At 35.3% G+C, this 16,014-nt stretch overlaps 1 protein-coding gene across 1 annotated transcript in view; it reads left to right on the top strand.

The window, feature by feature from the left end:
• SRD5A2 (steroid 5 alpha-reductase 2) overlaps positions 1-16,014 on the top strand; it is a 241,628-nt gene that overhangs the window by 223,415 nt on the left and 2,199 nt on the right. The window contains exon 3 of the mRNA XM_053709176.1: positions 2,879-2,980. Coding sequence (XP_053565151.1) covers positions 2,879-2,980 — 102 coding nt within the window. The remainder of the gene's footprint in view (positions 1-2,878; positions 2,981-16,014) is intronic.

Here is a 16,014-nt window from a genome sequence, read left to right as displayed (position 1 = left end):
ATACAGTATAGTCTTGAGAAAGGCCTAGTCTAGGCCGAAACGCGTTGGCATACTGGTGAGCTTGGTTTTAATTACCTATATTATATATCATATACAGTGTTGCACTATTTGTTTCTCTTTTGTTCCCTTTTAGGTATTTTATCGATATATTTGTTTGTTATGGATCTTACCAAGGATTTTTAACATCTGAATTAAGGATTTGTTTTCACTAGATCTTTAGTGCTTTTTAATATTATCACTGATTTTCTATTTTGTCTTTTGATATTTTTGTCTTTTGATTTTTGACCTTTGTTTATCATTTGAATTCAAGTTTTCCACGTGGATTTTTTCACAAGTTATTTTTATTTTTATTTTTATACACCTCACGGATTTACAATTTTTTAATTTAGAAGCTGAACCACAATAATTTGACCCACTCAACGTTTACATTCTACTATTATTGACTTCACGTTATATTTCTACACGTCACTTTGGAGGAAACACTACTGGATTCACTTACATATAACCGGTTGAACATTTGAACATTTTTTATGTACGCCAATTTTTGTGAACACTATTTTTTGTGAATGCTATTTTTCTTTGTTGACAGCTATTGTGTGCACTCAATCATTCACTTAGGTTGTTTATATTATTGAATGTACATGTCCTTCTAACTCCTCATCACTGGCTCAATAAGTCAGCGTCACATGCTTTACTCCATTGGATATTTTTAGACACTTTTAGATTTGTTTATTATATAATTTTTTGTTAAGTCAGACATGGATCCATGCGTCTGATTGCCATTTGTAAAATTTTATATGTATTAAAATGTACTTTTTACTAGCCTTTTAAGCTTTTTAGCGCTTACTCTCTCCCCATTTTAACTTTTATATTGTTAGCCTACTAGGAGGCTATATAGTTAGTAAGCTTAAGGCCCTGGGTGTAGCGCTCGGTCCACATCTCCTGTTCTTAATGCTGTAAACAGAGTCAATTAAGCATAACAAAATGGTGCCAGTCACTTTTCTTTCATGTAATTGGCAAGAGTCCATGAGCTAGTGACGTATGGGATATACAATTCTACCAGGAGGGGCAAAGTTTCCCAAACCTCAAAATGCCTATAAATACACTCCTCACCACACCCACAATTCAGTTTTTACAAACTTTGCCTCCTATGGAGGTGGTGAAGTAAGTTTGTGCTTGATTTTCTATGTTGATATGCGCTTCTCAGCATTTTGAAGCCCGATTCCTCTCAGAGTACAGTGAATGTCAGAAGGATGTGAAGAGAGTATCACCTATTGAATTCTATGGTTTTCCTTGCGGGAAATCTTTTTCATAGGTTCTCTGTTATCGGTCGTAGAGATTCATCTGCTACCTCCCTTTTTCAGATTGACGATATACTCTTATATACCATTACCCCTACTGATAACCGTTTCAGTACTGGTTTGGCTATCTGCTATATGTGGATGGGTGTCTTTCGGTAAGTATGTTTTCATTACTTTAGACACTCTCAGCTATGGTTTGGCACTTTATGTATTATTATAAAGTTCTAAATATATGTATTGTACTTATATTTGCCATGATTCAGGTTTATGTATATTTCCTTTTTGCAGACTATTAGTTTCATATTTGGGAAAAAACATATTTAGGAAAATATTTTTCTTACCTGGGGTATAGTCTTTTTTCAAATTGACTGCTTTTTAATTAAATTTTCACAGGCAAAATTAGGCTCGCGAGGTCGCAAAATGCTGATGTTTATTGCGTCATTTTTGGCACGAGAAGTTTTTTGGTGCGAAGGTTCGTCCAGTGACGCAAATTCGTCATTTCTGGCATCTTGGTTGACGCCAAGTTTCCTTGCATAAGGTTGTGTCTGCAATAACGCAAGTGTGTCATTTCCGAATGTTGTTAGCGCCAAAAAAAATTATTTTTGCGTTGTGCGTCATACTTGGCGCCAAATAATTTCATTATTTAAAACCCCATTCCTATATGCCTCTTGCCTTTTTATATGTCAGAGGGCTATGCTGTTTGCATTTTTTTCCCCATTCCTGAAACTGCCATATAAGGAAATTTATAAAAAAAAATTATATGTTGTTTTTTCTCTTACATTTGCAAGATGTCTCAATCTGATCTCAATGATCAGTTTTACCCACTGAAGTGTATTAAAAGTATGCTATAGTAAAACTTAATCTGAGATGAATTGGAACAAGCAATGTGAGGGTTGGCGGATTTGGGGTTAATAGTTTTAATAGGTAGATTGCGTTGTGAGGGTTGGCGGTTTAGAGGTGAATACATTTTATAAGTTATTGCGATGGGGGGTTAGGGGTGGATATTGAGCATGTGTTAGGTGTTTGTTATGGTTTCCCAGGAGTTACGGTACTTTCATATTCAGCGCAAGGCTTGCTGCGTCTACCTATGTGTGTAGAGGTGGAATTGGAGTAAAATTTCTCCATTCTCGCTGAATATGTGATACCGACTGCCAACGCCAGTTCTATGTTAGTTTATGGAAGAAAAAACTGAGGGCGACGGGTAAAATATACCCCCTTAACTTGTATGCAGAGCCGTATATGTGATCGTTCGATTTGGCTAAAAATTGGCGACACCTGGTTTTGTGCTCAACGCCGCGTATGTAATCTTGCCCAAGGTGTTTACTGTCCCTTAAATTCTTCTAATATTTTACATCTAAAAAGAAAGAAAGATGATTAAAAGATGAAACAATATAAAGCCAAACAAGTATGGTAATGTGAATGTGTTATCAATATCTTAAGAAAGATAAGCATTTTAAGCCACTTTTGACACAATATTTACAAAATATTGTAGTGTAATATATAACTTTCTAAAAAAAATAATTTCAACACAAAATATGAATTGGTTTCTAATTGTTCCATTTTTTTTCTGTGCTTAGGTGTATTGATATTCTATCTAGGAATGGGGATCAATATTCACAGTGATCATATTCTGCGTAATTTAAGGAAACCTAGTGAAGTTACCTACAAAATTCCAAAAGGTAAACCGACTTTTTTTTTTTTTTTTTAACATGATTTATTTTAACTGAATTAAATGCACACTGGGTTATAGATGATGCAGGACAATATAACATTGATCATGTTTCACAGCTGCCACTTAAAGGGACATGAAACCCCCCCAAAAAATCATTTTGTGATTCAGACAGAGCATATCATTTTAAACAAAAGTCCAATTTACTTCTATTATCAAATTTGCTTTGTTGAAAGGATACCTAGGTAGGCGTCTGGAGCACTAAATGGCAGGAAAAAGTGCTGCCATCTAGTGCTTTTGCAAATGGATAACATCCCTGCAAAACTGCTGCCATCTAGTGCTTCAAACAAGTGCATGTTCCCGAGTTTACATCCCTGCTCTTCAACAAAAGATACGAGAACAAAGAAAATGTGCTAATATTAGTACATTAGAAAGTTGTTTAAAACCTCATGCTGTATCTGAATCATGAAGAAAAATATATATATATATATATTGTATATAAAATGAAAAAGAAAATATACATTTCAAGTATTTCTATTAAAAAACATATTCAAATTGTTTAAAAATTATATTTTATATTTCAAAGTATTTGACTGGGAAGGGCTCAAAAGTGTATGTATATATATATATATATATATATATATATATATATATACATATATATATATATATATATATATATATATATATATATGTCTATACATGTGTTTATACGTATGTATTTGTGGACATACATAATTACACAAATAAACACATAAAAACACATACAAATATTTAGATTTATATTAAAGGGACACTGTACCCAAAAAATTTCTTTCGTGATTTAGATTGAGCATGAAATTTTAAGAAACTTTCTAATTTACTCCTATTATCAAATTTTCTTCATTCTCTTGGTATCTTTATTTGAAATGCAAGAATGTAAGTTTAGATGCCGGCCCATTTTTGGTGAACAACCTGGGTTGTCCTTGCTGATTGGTGGATAAATTCATCCACCAATAAAAAAGTGCTGTCCAGAGTACTGAAACCAAAAAAAAGTTTAGATGCCTTCTTTTTCAAATAATGATAGCAAGAGAACGAAGAAAAATTGATAATAGGAGTAAATTAGAAAGTTGCTTAAAATTGCATGCTCTTTCTGAATTACAAAAGAAAAAATTTGGGTTCAGTTTCCCTTTAAGTATATACTTTGGAGCCATTCCCAGTCAAATACCTTGTCACATTATATATTCTTTTTTTAACCCTTTTAAAATAATTGTTCAATATTAAACAAATATTTTTTAATTAAAAATGTAATAATTTATTTTAATGTTTTACGTGTGTTTTGTGAAACTTTTATTTTAGCCCTAACATTTTACTTTAGGTCTTAGGTTGTGCTAATTCTTTTAGTGATATTTTGGCTTTTTCGCTAGCGCAAGCCATAACTTTTAACTTGTAATATGAACAATGTTTAGGGTGGTCACAATATTCATTGAAAGTGTAGGGCATGCTAAAGGGATGACAGCAGCGCTAATCCTTCTCTCGTAAATCTATTTTACCATGGACTTGTAATATAAATTTGTGCACTAATTTTAGCAAGGTCCAGCGATATTTATATCACACCCTGCACTATCATTATCGTTGTACTCGTACCACAGTGTTGCACACTCCTGAGCTATTTTAAGCCTACCTAAATTTACTCTTCAACAAAGGATACCAAAAGAAAACATCAAATTTGATAATAGAAGTAAATTGGAAAGTTGTTTAATAAAACTCCATACTCTATCCGACTCATGAAAGATTCATTTTAACTTTAGCTTTTATTGCGTTTTCACCCATCTTGCAAAATGCAGTGTTCCATTTACCAACTCTAATCAATCTTTTCCAAAGCATTTCTACATTATCCTTGATTTGCCAAATTAAAGGGACATAAAAGCCAAAATGTTTCATGATTGTAACATTTAAAAAAACTTACCAATTTACTTCAGTTATCAAATTTACTTTGTTCTGTTTGTGTTCTTTGTTGAAAAGCAGCTAGAAAAGGCCTGGGAATGTGCACGTGTCTGGAGTACTATATACAAGCAGTTTGTCAAGAATGCTTTGAACAATATTATTTTTTTGGAAGAGAAGTAGATGGCAACAGTGTTTTCCCAATCTGTTGCCCTATAGTGTTTCAGACACGTGAACTCGTGAACGTGGCTATCTAGGTATGTTCTACAACAAAAAATACCATGAGAACAAAGCAAATTTGTAATTGTATGCTCAGTCTGAATCATAAAAGGAAAAACTTTTTGGTTTCATGTCCCTTTAAGGATTATATTATTTGATTAAAGATAAGCTATTCATATAGTTTTCTGGCTACCACAGAACAAGTGGTGCATTATATTTATTTCGCTCTCACACTGACTGTGCTCAAAAGAAAAAATTAGCACGTCTAGCTCAGGCTCACTAACTTTAGGACTTCGGATATTATGACCACTCTAACTCCTCCTCCCCATAGACTTCTATGGGGCGTTCTACAGAAAAAAATATTAGTTATCACTTGCGTGCTAACCCAACACTGTGCTAGATCAACCGTGCTAAAGCCAAAGGTGCTTTAGGAATACTTCAAACTCCTATGTTCTTCACAAAGAAGAAAATGTTCTTTTTAGATTTAAATATATTTATATATATATATATATATATATAAATTAAATATGTATCTATACCTATATATGTAAATGAATACAAATAATTATTTATTATATCATAAAAATTGTACTAAAGTGTTGTGTTTAGCTCATAAACATTTAAAATCTTGCATCACTGGATCCACTATAAAATTTCCACGGCACCATCCTGCAGTCCTAGTATCAAACTTGCAGCAGCTCTCTGTATGTTTCTTCAGTAATATAAGCCGGACTACACCTCGCACACAACCTTCTGTTACTGAATAATCCTCTATGCGTTTCATCTGCTCCCGGGCATGGATGGAACGCATAAAGGAGTATTCAGTAATGGAAAAACAAACACCTCAACAGTCACCCAAACTACTCACATGGTGAAGGCACATACATATATTCTCGCTAAACTACTTTACCAAATTCACTCGGTCCCAATCCAATTACCTCAATCGTTTAACCATAAGTTCACGACATGCCTTAATACGTACATATGGGGGCTGAATTAATAAAAAGACTATGTATTGTACTTTACACCAAGGGGGACTAGGGGTTTGAGAAAATTCAGACCTATTATACAGTAATTGCATTGCAGAGGGTGCTTGACTGACATGGAGATGTGTACAACAAGGTATGGGTGACAATAGACTTGCATACGCTACTGTGCAAACGTTATAGGCAGGTGGGAAAAAAGTATAAAAGTTTAATTATTTTTATCATTTAACAAAATGCAAAGTGAACAGAATAAAAATATAAAACAAATCAATTTTTGGTGTGACCATCCTTCGCCTTCAAAACAGCAACAATTCATATTTCCTAATTTAGGATGTAGTACTCACTTTATATTCTCTCAGACAACACCAATGTTTCCGTTACCATCCCCAATTCAGTAGGGGATTCCACGCTAATATGATTATGGGAGAGAGATGAATGCCACAATACCATTAATAAGATGGTTGGATGATTTAAAGGATGTAGCTGGGGGGGGGGGCTATGCTACCTGGATAGGGTAGTTCCAACTCCAACATTTTATAGCAATAGCACCATATGAATTGGAACTCTTATGATCCCGAACTATATTTGAGCAATGGTGCTTATCTGATATCCGACTAAGGGACACATTATCCAAATCCAAAACCTTGCTTAATAATACCCCAAATCCTGCTGTCCCTAACAATCAAATGGCAAGATAAAGAGGATAGAAATTTAGAATCCAAAGAATGTGCTACATATTTCACAACACCCACAAATCATCAGTCTCAACTCAAATACTCAAGCTTAATTATAAACTATAACCACAATGGTACTTTACACCAGCTAGATTAAAATGTATATGTTCCAATGCCTCTAACAAATGTTGTAGAGGTTGTGGATTAATAGGAATTATGACCCATATGTGGGTGTTTTAGACCCTTATGGGAACAACTTGAAGAATCTGCAAGTTAACTGGTGGGGGGGGGGCTTTGAACTGAATCTACAAATTTCATTGCTAAAAACACCTTGAAAACATAAAACACGACTGAGATTATTCTAAATAGCGCACCCTTCGTAACTGCAGACTACTCCAACTTCAAAACTCCAGTCTCTTAAGGGTTATGGTTCCTATAAAATAAAATAAACAAATACAATTTATCAGTACAATTCTATTGGGAACAATATATACAAGATTACTGACCTCCTCTATTAATAACACCATGGTAAGACATTTCTTATTTGTAGCAGCATATGATCCTCTATACCTTAGCACATACTTGATCACTAGATTCCTTGCCCCCCCCCAAAAAAAACACACACATTTTCTATTAAAAATGAGACATACATAATGCAAAGTAAAAAAAATAATAATAAAAAAAGCACTATTGTTAACCAGAAAATTATCTTCTGTGGGATATTAATATCTGTACACCAAGGGGCCTATTTATCTAGCCGTCAACCGCAAATACGCTGGAAATTCCGCAGCGTAATTGTGGAGAGCCTGATTCCCCTTAGTTATCAAACCCTACAGACCGGCAAAAGTAGAATTTTGTGACGTAACATACGATCCGCCGGTCTCAGTCCGACACAGATCGATGCTTACGTCAGTACAGATGTTGCGAATGCAAATTCGGCACTATCTGACTACTTTTGCTAGTTAACAAATTTCTACCAGGTACGCTCGCCACTATTCCGGCCCAGCATGACATAGGAATCAATGGGAGTCTGAAAGCAGCAAAAGCTTATGTTCACTGCTGCCCAATATCCCATTGATTCCTATGGGAGAATAAAGTAACGTTTACACCTAACACCCTAACATGTACCCCGAGTCTAAACACCCCTAATCTGTAACCCCCTACACCGCCGCCACCTACATTATATTTATTAACCCCTAATCTGCCGCCCCCTACACCGCCGCCACCTACATTATACTTATTAACCCCTAATCTGCCGCCCCGCCGCAACCTACATAATACTTATTAAACCATAATCTGCCGCCCAACACCGCTGCCACCTACATAATACTTATTTACCCCCTAATCTGCCGCCCCAACACCGCCGCCACCTACCTAAAGTTATTAACCCCTATCCCGCCACTGCCGGAGCCCACCGCAACTAAATAAAGTTAATAACCCCTAAACCGCCAGCCCCCCACATCGCCATAAACTAAATTAACCTATTAACCCCTAAACCTAACAACCCGCTAACTTTATATTAAATATTAACTCATCCCTATCTTATAATAAATTTAAACTTACCTTTAAAATTACATTAAACTATATTAAATTAATAATTAACCTATTCTAACTATTATAATAAAATTACATTAAACTACAGTACATTAAACTATTAATTAACCTACCCCAACTATTATAATAAAATTACATTAAACTATATTAAATTAATAATTAATCTAACTTAACTTTTAAACTAAAATTACATTAAACTATATTAAAATAAAAAATAATCTAACCTAACTTTTATACTAAAATTACATAAAACTACAAATTAAAATAACTATATTATATATTTAAACCCCTAACCCTACTCAAATAATTTAAATCTACACTAAAAAAATACAACTAAGTTACAAAAAATAACAAACACTGTTACACAAAAAAATAAACACTAAGTTACAAAAAAGAAAAAAGAAATTATCAAAGCTTTAAACTAATTACACCTAATCTAAGGGCCCTATGAAAATAAAAAGCCCCCCAAAATAAAATAAAAAACCCTAACCTACAATAAACTACAAATAGCCCTTAAAAGGGACTTTTGCGGGGCATTGCCCCAAAGAAATAATAGAAGAAAACAAGGAGCACCGGTCCGTCCAATTATGTAAAACTTAACTTTTATTCATAGAGTATGACAGCTTGATAAAAAGTTACAAACAAATCCACAAACTACCAGTAAGTGGCATATGCAGTGTCCTTATGGCTAACATGTTTCGGCATCAGCCGTAATCATAGCTTAATAGGAACACAGCTTGCACAAACATTTAAAAGACCTTACAAAAGAAGGGTTAACAATGGCACTACTTTTGGCAAAACCCCCCTTTATTCAGATATCAGTATAGTGAGAATTGAATATATTACTATTTCAATCTCACACTCTATTATTTTATTGATTTCAGTGGGTTGGTGCTTGTGCATAAGTAAATGTATACTAAAGAAATGTGGAACTAGAATTGTTCCACTGGAAAGTATGCACTTATAGAACTCTGATCCCTAGACTCAGAGGCTCGGCTTACCAGACTAGAGTAAAATATAACTTTTATTGATATATTAAAATAATGTGAAACAAAAAACACTCAAATAGTTAAAATCACAAATGTCAAATAAAACCAGGATGGTAAAGTGTGTGATATTAATATTGTAAATATCACCTATATTAGAAATATGTTCTAATGCCTGATGTAAATAATAGTGTGGGAAACTAAAAAATGGTGAGACCGTTGTCAATTGAGGGGTAAATAAGTGTTAGAGGTCCTTTGTAGTACGTAAGTATCCAATATGGTTGTTGGATTGGTCACTCCGGTTACGATGAAGTTAGCTGGTACAGCTCACTAGATGATTCATTGAATATTGAATCTTAGCTTGTGTATATATTCTAGAAGCCCTTCAATGATATTCTGTGCACTCACACTCGTGTTGAATTATGCTGCAAAGTTGTTCTGTTGTTAATTAACAGTTATTATAGTCAATGACAGTGTAAGCCTATATTTGGCAAATATAATTTAAAAGACCTTCTCTTTCTTGATAGGTTAATTAAAACATTGAACCCTGCTCACTGATTGCTTGAATTCTAAGCTACCTTCCCTAAACTTTCCACGTTGTAATCTAGCTCCTACAAGATTACCGACCTATAAAACTGGATAGAGCTCATGGCTCAGATTTAGAGATACATGTAGTGATATCAATTGTCGAGCATGTGAGTATCTGTTAGAAGGAGATGGTTTTAGATGCTCTGCGACTGGAGAATTGTTTAAACACAATATGTGTCATAATTGCAGAGATGTATATTCAGTATATCTGTTAACCTGCATATTATGTGACCTACAATATGTTGGGCTTACCTCACGAGAAGTATGTGAGAGAATTAGAGAACATGCTACTAACATAAAAAATGGTGTGTTAACCACACCTTTAGTTCAACACTTCAAAGAGCATTACTCAAAAAGCCCTGAGCCCATGAGATGGACTATTAAAGAAAAAGTGTACAGCAAGAGAGGTTCATCCAGAGATTCTAGCATAGCACTCAGAGAAGTTTTTTGGATACATAAGCTGAAAACTAGAATTCCGCAAGGGTTAAATTCACAATTTGATGTAATAAGTTTTTGGCATTGAAAGAACTAGTTTATATGTTCATACTTATTTATATGTATATTATCTAATAAAATGTAAGGTTAAATTCTTGTATTAGAGTTAGCCAAACAATTGTAGCTTGAACTAGTAGAAGCTCTGTTGTATAGATTTATCTATGTGTTTAGTTATACATTTATTTATGTAGATATTTATACATTTTTTCTTGCCCTTAGAGATCTCTAATATTATGAGGTATTATGAATAGGATAATGTCTCTTAACATATTGAAGATGATATGATCCGTATGTTTTGTAGGAATATTACATGCAACTTTATATGTTTTGCATCAGAATTGATCTTTTTAAAGCCAAATAATTTCAGTATTTGTTATCCAATGTCAAATATATACAACTTAGTTGGAAAGGTACCAAAGTGCATTGCTATAAGGGTCATAAGAACAAAGGGCCATTTGTTTGTATCAATTGACAATTTGTAAAGTTAATAAGAGGTTCTAATTGTTTACCCCACTTATGAGTACAATAAGGGGTTAAATGATCAAACATATGTTCCTTACTGCAACGTGCAAAGTTTAGGGAAGCTAGCTTAGAATTCAAGCAATCAGTAAGCAGGGTTCAATGTTTTAATTAAACTATCAAGAAAGAGAAGGTCTTTTAAATGTTTGTGCAAGCTGTGTTCCTATGAAGCTATGATTATGGCTGATGCCGAAACATGTTAGCCATAAGTACACTGCATATGCCACTTACTAGTAGTTTGTGGATTTGTTTGTAACTTTTTATCAAGCTGTCATACTCTATGAATAAAAGTTACGTTTTACATAATTGGACGGACCAGTTCTCCTTGTTTTCTTCTATTATCTCTTGGATCTGGGGCGAAGTGAGCACAGCAATTCTGTTGTTCAATTTAGACCTAAAAGGCTGCAGATGGATTTGCTTCATACAGACAACGTGGTGAGAGAGACGCTCACAGTGTTAAGAGACATCATCAGCGGTTGCCGGTTGAAAGAGGGAGACGAGCGGTTGTGCACATTGAGTAAAGGTGCTTGATACAGAGGTGCAGGACGGACACCTGAAATCTGAAAGCGGACTTACCAAGCGATTCTCCTTAAGACAAACCGGAGCAACCGAGGCGTAGAAGGATAACATTGGTAAGAGCTGAGTGATACTCACGTATGTCTTATTTATATAGACCAGTTGTCACTAATGCATGAATTGCCCAAACCCAGAGCCTTTTTATATGACTTTGTTATATGCCCATATTGACGGTGCTGAGGCTAAATTCTTTTTGACTTTTTGAAATCAGCTCTTTTACCTGTAAATAAAAAATACAAATACCCCCCAAACAGTAAAACCCACCACCTACACAACCAACCCCCCAAATAAAAACCTGGGAGAAGTCCTCAACAAAGCGGCCGAAGTCTTCATCCAAGCCCGCAGAAGTCTTCATCCAGACGGCATCTTCTATTTAAGGTTGAAAAAATCCTATTGGCTGTTGCATCCAGCCAATAGGATTTTTTCAACCTTAATTCCGATTGGCTGATAGAATTCTATCAGCCAATCGGAATCTAAGGGACGCCATCTTGGATGACGTCATTTAAAAGAACCTTCATTCGTTGGTAGTCGTCGGAAAGAAGAGGATGCTCCTTGTCGGATGTCTTGAAGATGGAGCCGCTCTGCGCCGGATGGATGAAGATAGAAGATGCCATCTGGAAGACTTCTGCAGGCTTGGATGAAGACTTTGGCCACTTCGTTGAGGACTTCTCCCGGCTTCTTGGAGGATGGATGTCGGATCTTCAAAACTGTAAGTAAATCTTCTTGGGTTAGTGTTAGGATTTTTTAAGGGTTTATTGGGTGGGTTTTAGTTTTAGATTAGGACTTGGGCTGCAATAGAGCTAAATGCCCTTTTAAGGGCAATGCCCATCCAAATGCCCTTTTCAGGGCAATGGCGAGCTTAGGTTTTTTTAGTTAGCTCTTTATTTGGGGGGTTTTAAGGGCTATTTGTAGTTTATTGTAGGTTAGGGTTTTTTTTTATTTTGGGGGGCTTTTTTATTTTCATAGGGCCCTTAGATTAGGTGTAATTAGTTTAAAGCTTTGATAATTTCTTTTTTATTTTTTGTAACTTAGTGTTTATTTTTTTGTGTAACAGTGTTTGTTATTTTTTGCAACTTAGTTGTTAGTTTTTGGTAACTTAGTAATTTTTTAGTGTAGATTTAAATTATTTGAGTAGGGTTAGGTGTTTAAATATATAATATAGTTAATATAATTTGTAGTTTAATGTAATTTTAGTCTAACAGTTAGGTTAGATTAATTATTAATTTAATATAGTTTAATATAATTTTATTATAATAGTTTGGGTAGGTTAATTATTAATTTAATATAGTTTAATGTAATTTTATTATAAAAGTTAGGGTAGGTTAATTAATAGTTTAATATAGTTTAATTTAAATCTAAAGGTAAGTTTAAATGTATTATAAGATAGGGATGAGTTAATATTTAATATAAAGTTAGCCGGTTGTTTGGTTTAGGGGTTAATAGTTTAATTTAGTTTATGGCGATGTGGGGGGCTGGCGGTTTAGGGGTTAATAACTTTATTTAGTTGCGGCGGGGTCTGGGAGCGGCAGGATAGGGGTTAATAACTTTATGTAGGTGGTGGCGGCGGTATAGGGGTGGCAGATTAGGCGTTAATAAGTATAATGTAGGTGGCAGCGGTATAGGGGGTGGCAGATTAGGGGTTAATAAATATAATGTCGGTGGCGGTGGGCTCCGGCAGTGGAGGAATAGGGATTAATAACTTTATTAGAGTGGCGGTGGGCTCCGGGAGCGGTGGTTTAGGGGTTAATAACTTTATTTTGTTGCGGCGGGGTCCGGGAGTTAAAGGGACAGTCAAGTAAAAAAAAAACTTTCATGATTTAAATAGGGCATGTAATTTTAAACAACTTTCCAATTTACTTTTATTACCAATTTTGCTTTGTTCTCTTGGTATTCTTAGTTGAAAGCTAAATCTAGGAGGTTCATATGCTAATTTCTTAGAATTTGAAGGCCACCTCTAATCTGAAAGCATTTTTACAGTTTTTCACCACTAGAGGGTGTTAGTTCATGTGTTTCATATAGATAACATTGAGCTCAGGCACGTGAAGCTCCTAGGAGCAAGCACTGATTGGCTAAAAACGCAAGTCTGTCAAAAGAACTGAAATAAGGGGGGCAGTTTGCAGAGGCTTAGATACAAGGTAATCACAGAGGTAAAAAGTATATTATTATAACTGTGTTGGTTATGCAAAATTGGGGAATGGGTAATAAAGGGATTATTTACCTTTTTAAACAACAACAATTCTGGTGTTTACTGTCCCTTTAATCAGTTTAGTATAGTGTGGGTGTTTAGTGACAGTATACAAATAAAGCTGTCAAAAAGCCGAAGAGCAGCGAGATCGATGACTGTTAGTTAACAACAGTCCGCTGCTCATCGCCCCGTACTTGGTGCGCGGCTTTTTGACAGCCTTTTTGGTAACTATGGAGAGCATATTCAGGTCAGCGGCGGCGATGTTAGGCGAGCGTATTGGTGCCGGCGAATGCAGCACAGTTGACGCTTTGATAAATAGGCCCCCAAATCTTGTTCCTTAAAATAAAATAACATGTTAACAACGAATTAACATTATGTATTTTAACTGCTATTTTACAGTTTAATACATTTATATAACACTATATACACATGCACAGTATACCCCCAACCCCCCAGCTCATATAGGTGTATTATTAATGTTTTTTGTTTTCCTTTATTAACAATTGCCATTGCATATATAGTGAATATATAGACGTTCAATGAGGAAACTTTGCAAGTATGTTCTAATATTCTAAACTTCGGTGAACATTTTCACAGATGATTTTCTTTCCACTCTTCCTGTGGGAAGATAAGCAATTTTAAGACAATACTGTTAAGCTTAGTTTGCATATAGATTATTTGAACTAATACAAAACATAATACATTTTTATATTTATGAAGCACACATACAGCCAGATTAAGAGTAGAGCGCTATCGTTAGTGTTCTTTACGCTCACATCCATATAACAAGTGGTGCCCTGTTTAAATTACCGCAAGTTCATTTGCACAAACTCAGTTATTTACACTTCCCATATTTTCCATGGGCAGCGTTGAGCAGCAATGTTTGCTTGTATTACAAGTTGAAAGTGAATGTGATAGCCGGAGGAAACAGTTGCACTAAACTACTCTATTAACCTCTAAACCATCACACCTCTACATCACAAAAGGACCCCTCTACACTGTTAACCCCTAAACCGCCACACTTCCACATCGAACCAGCTTACCCCCGTTACCAAACACCACCTAAGTTACCCCATAAAAACCTAACCTTACCGGGGGAAAAAAAATGACCTTACCTTAAAGAACAAAAAACCTAACCTTTAAGGTGCGCAAAGAGCAAAAGTCACGCAGAGTAAGTGTGCGAGTGGGAGTGCTGATTACCGATCCACACATAACACATTCTGCGCCAGTTAAGAGTGGATCGATAACAGGGGTTTATCGTGTTTGTGCACATTGGATTTACCTTGAGTTCGCATTGCAGGGGAGCTTTGCACTCACGAGAGCGAGCTTCCATAGGCTCCAAAGGGAGCCTCATTCTCATGCCGTCAGACACGGCATGAGAACTAGGACAGTGATGGTCAGCAAAATTTTAATATATATGTATATGAATATATACATATATATATTTATTTACGTATATAGACATATTAACACATGAATATATATGTATATAAGCATATACATATATATTTTGAGTGAACACATAGGGGCATATTTATCAATGTGCGAGCGGACATGATATGAAGTAGCATATCATTTCCGCCGTACATTGATAAATGCCGACAGCATATGCTGTCAGCATTTATCATTGCACTAGCAGTTCTTGTGAACTGCTGGTGCAATGCCGCCCCCTGCAGATTCGTGGCCAATCAGCCACTAGCAGGGGGTGTTAATCAACCCGATCGTATTTGATCGGGTTGATTTCTGTCCGCGGCCTCAGAGCAGGCTCGCCGGAAACAAGGGGCATCAAGCTTCATACAGAGCTTGATAAATATGCCCCATAGTCCACATACACCGCAATATAAAGACACTTTATACACCTCACATCCCCTAACTTTAACCCATAAAAACAGCTTTGTGCAGTTATTTTATTAAAGGCACCATACATTTTAATTTGGAGGCAATTGGGTGAGATTTTTAAATTTAACCAGAGATCTGTTCTTTAGTTAATTTTTGTAGTGCTAATTGCTACCGCAAGCTTGTGGTAGCATTAAACAGCCACTTGTAATGGCTGGTTATTTATGTGTGCCCGTAAATAAGCGCTCCACTTGTAATCTAACCCGAAATAAGAAAACATATAGAATTAGATGGGGAAAAAAAACATTGTAAATACACACTGACTGCTTAATTTAGTGTTCAATGGACAAATATGTGAGCACATTTACAACAAAGTTCTATAGGATGTTACAAGAGAATGGTAGCTTTCACTATGCCATTTGTCCCCCTACTGGTTAATGTATGCAATGTTTATTTCAATACTATTTGCATTCTGAAAGGGACGTAAAAGTGCAAAAAGTGAA

Source organism: Bombina bombina, chromosome 4 (assembly GCF_027579735.1).
Source record: "Bombina bombina isolate aBomBom1 chromosome 4, aBomBom1.pri, whole genome shotgun sequence".
Lineage (NCBI taxonomy): Eukaryota > Metazoa > Chordata > Amphibia > Anura > Bombinatoridae > Bombina > Bombina bombina.
Note: the sequence above shows the minus strand (reverse complement) of the source record. Positions and strands in the feature narration are given on the sequence as shown.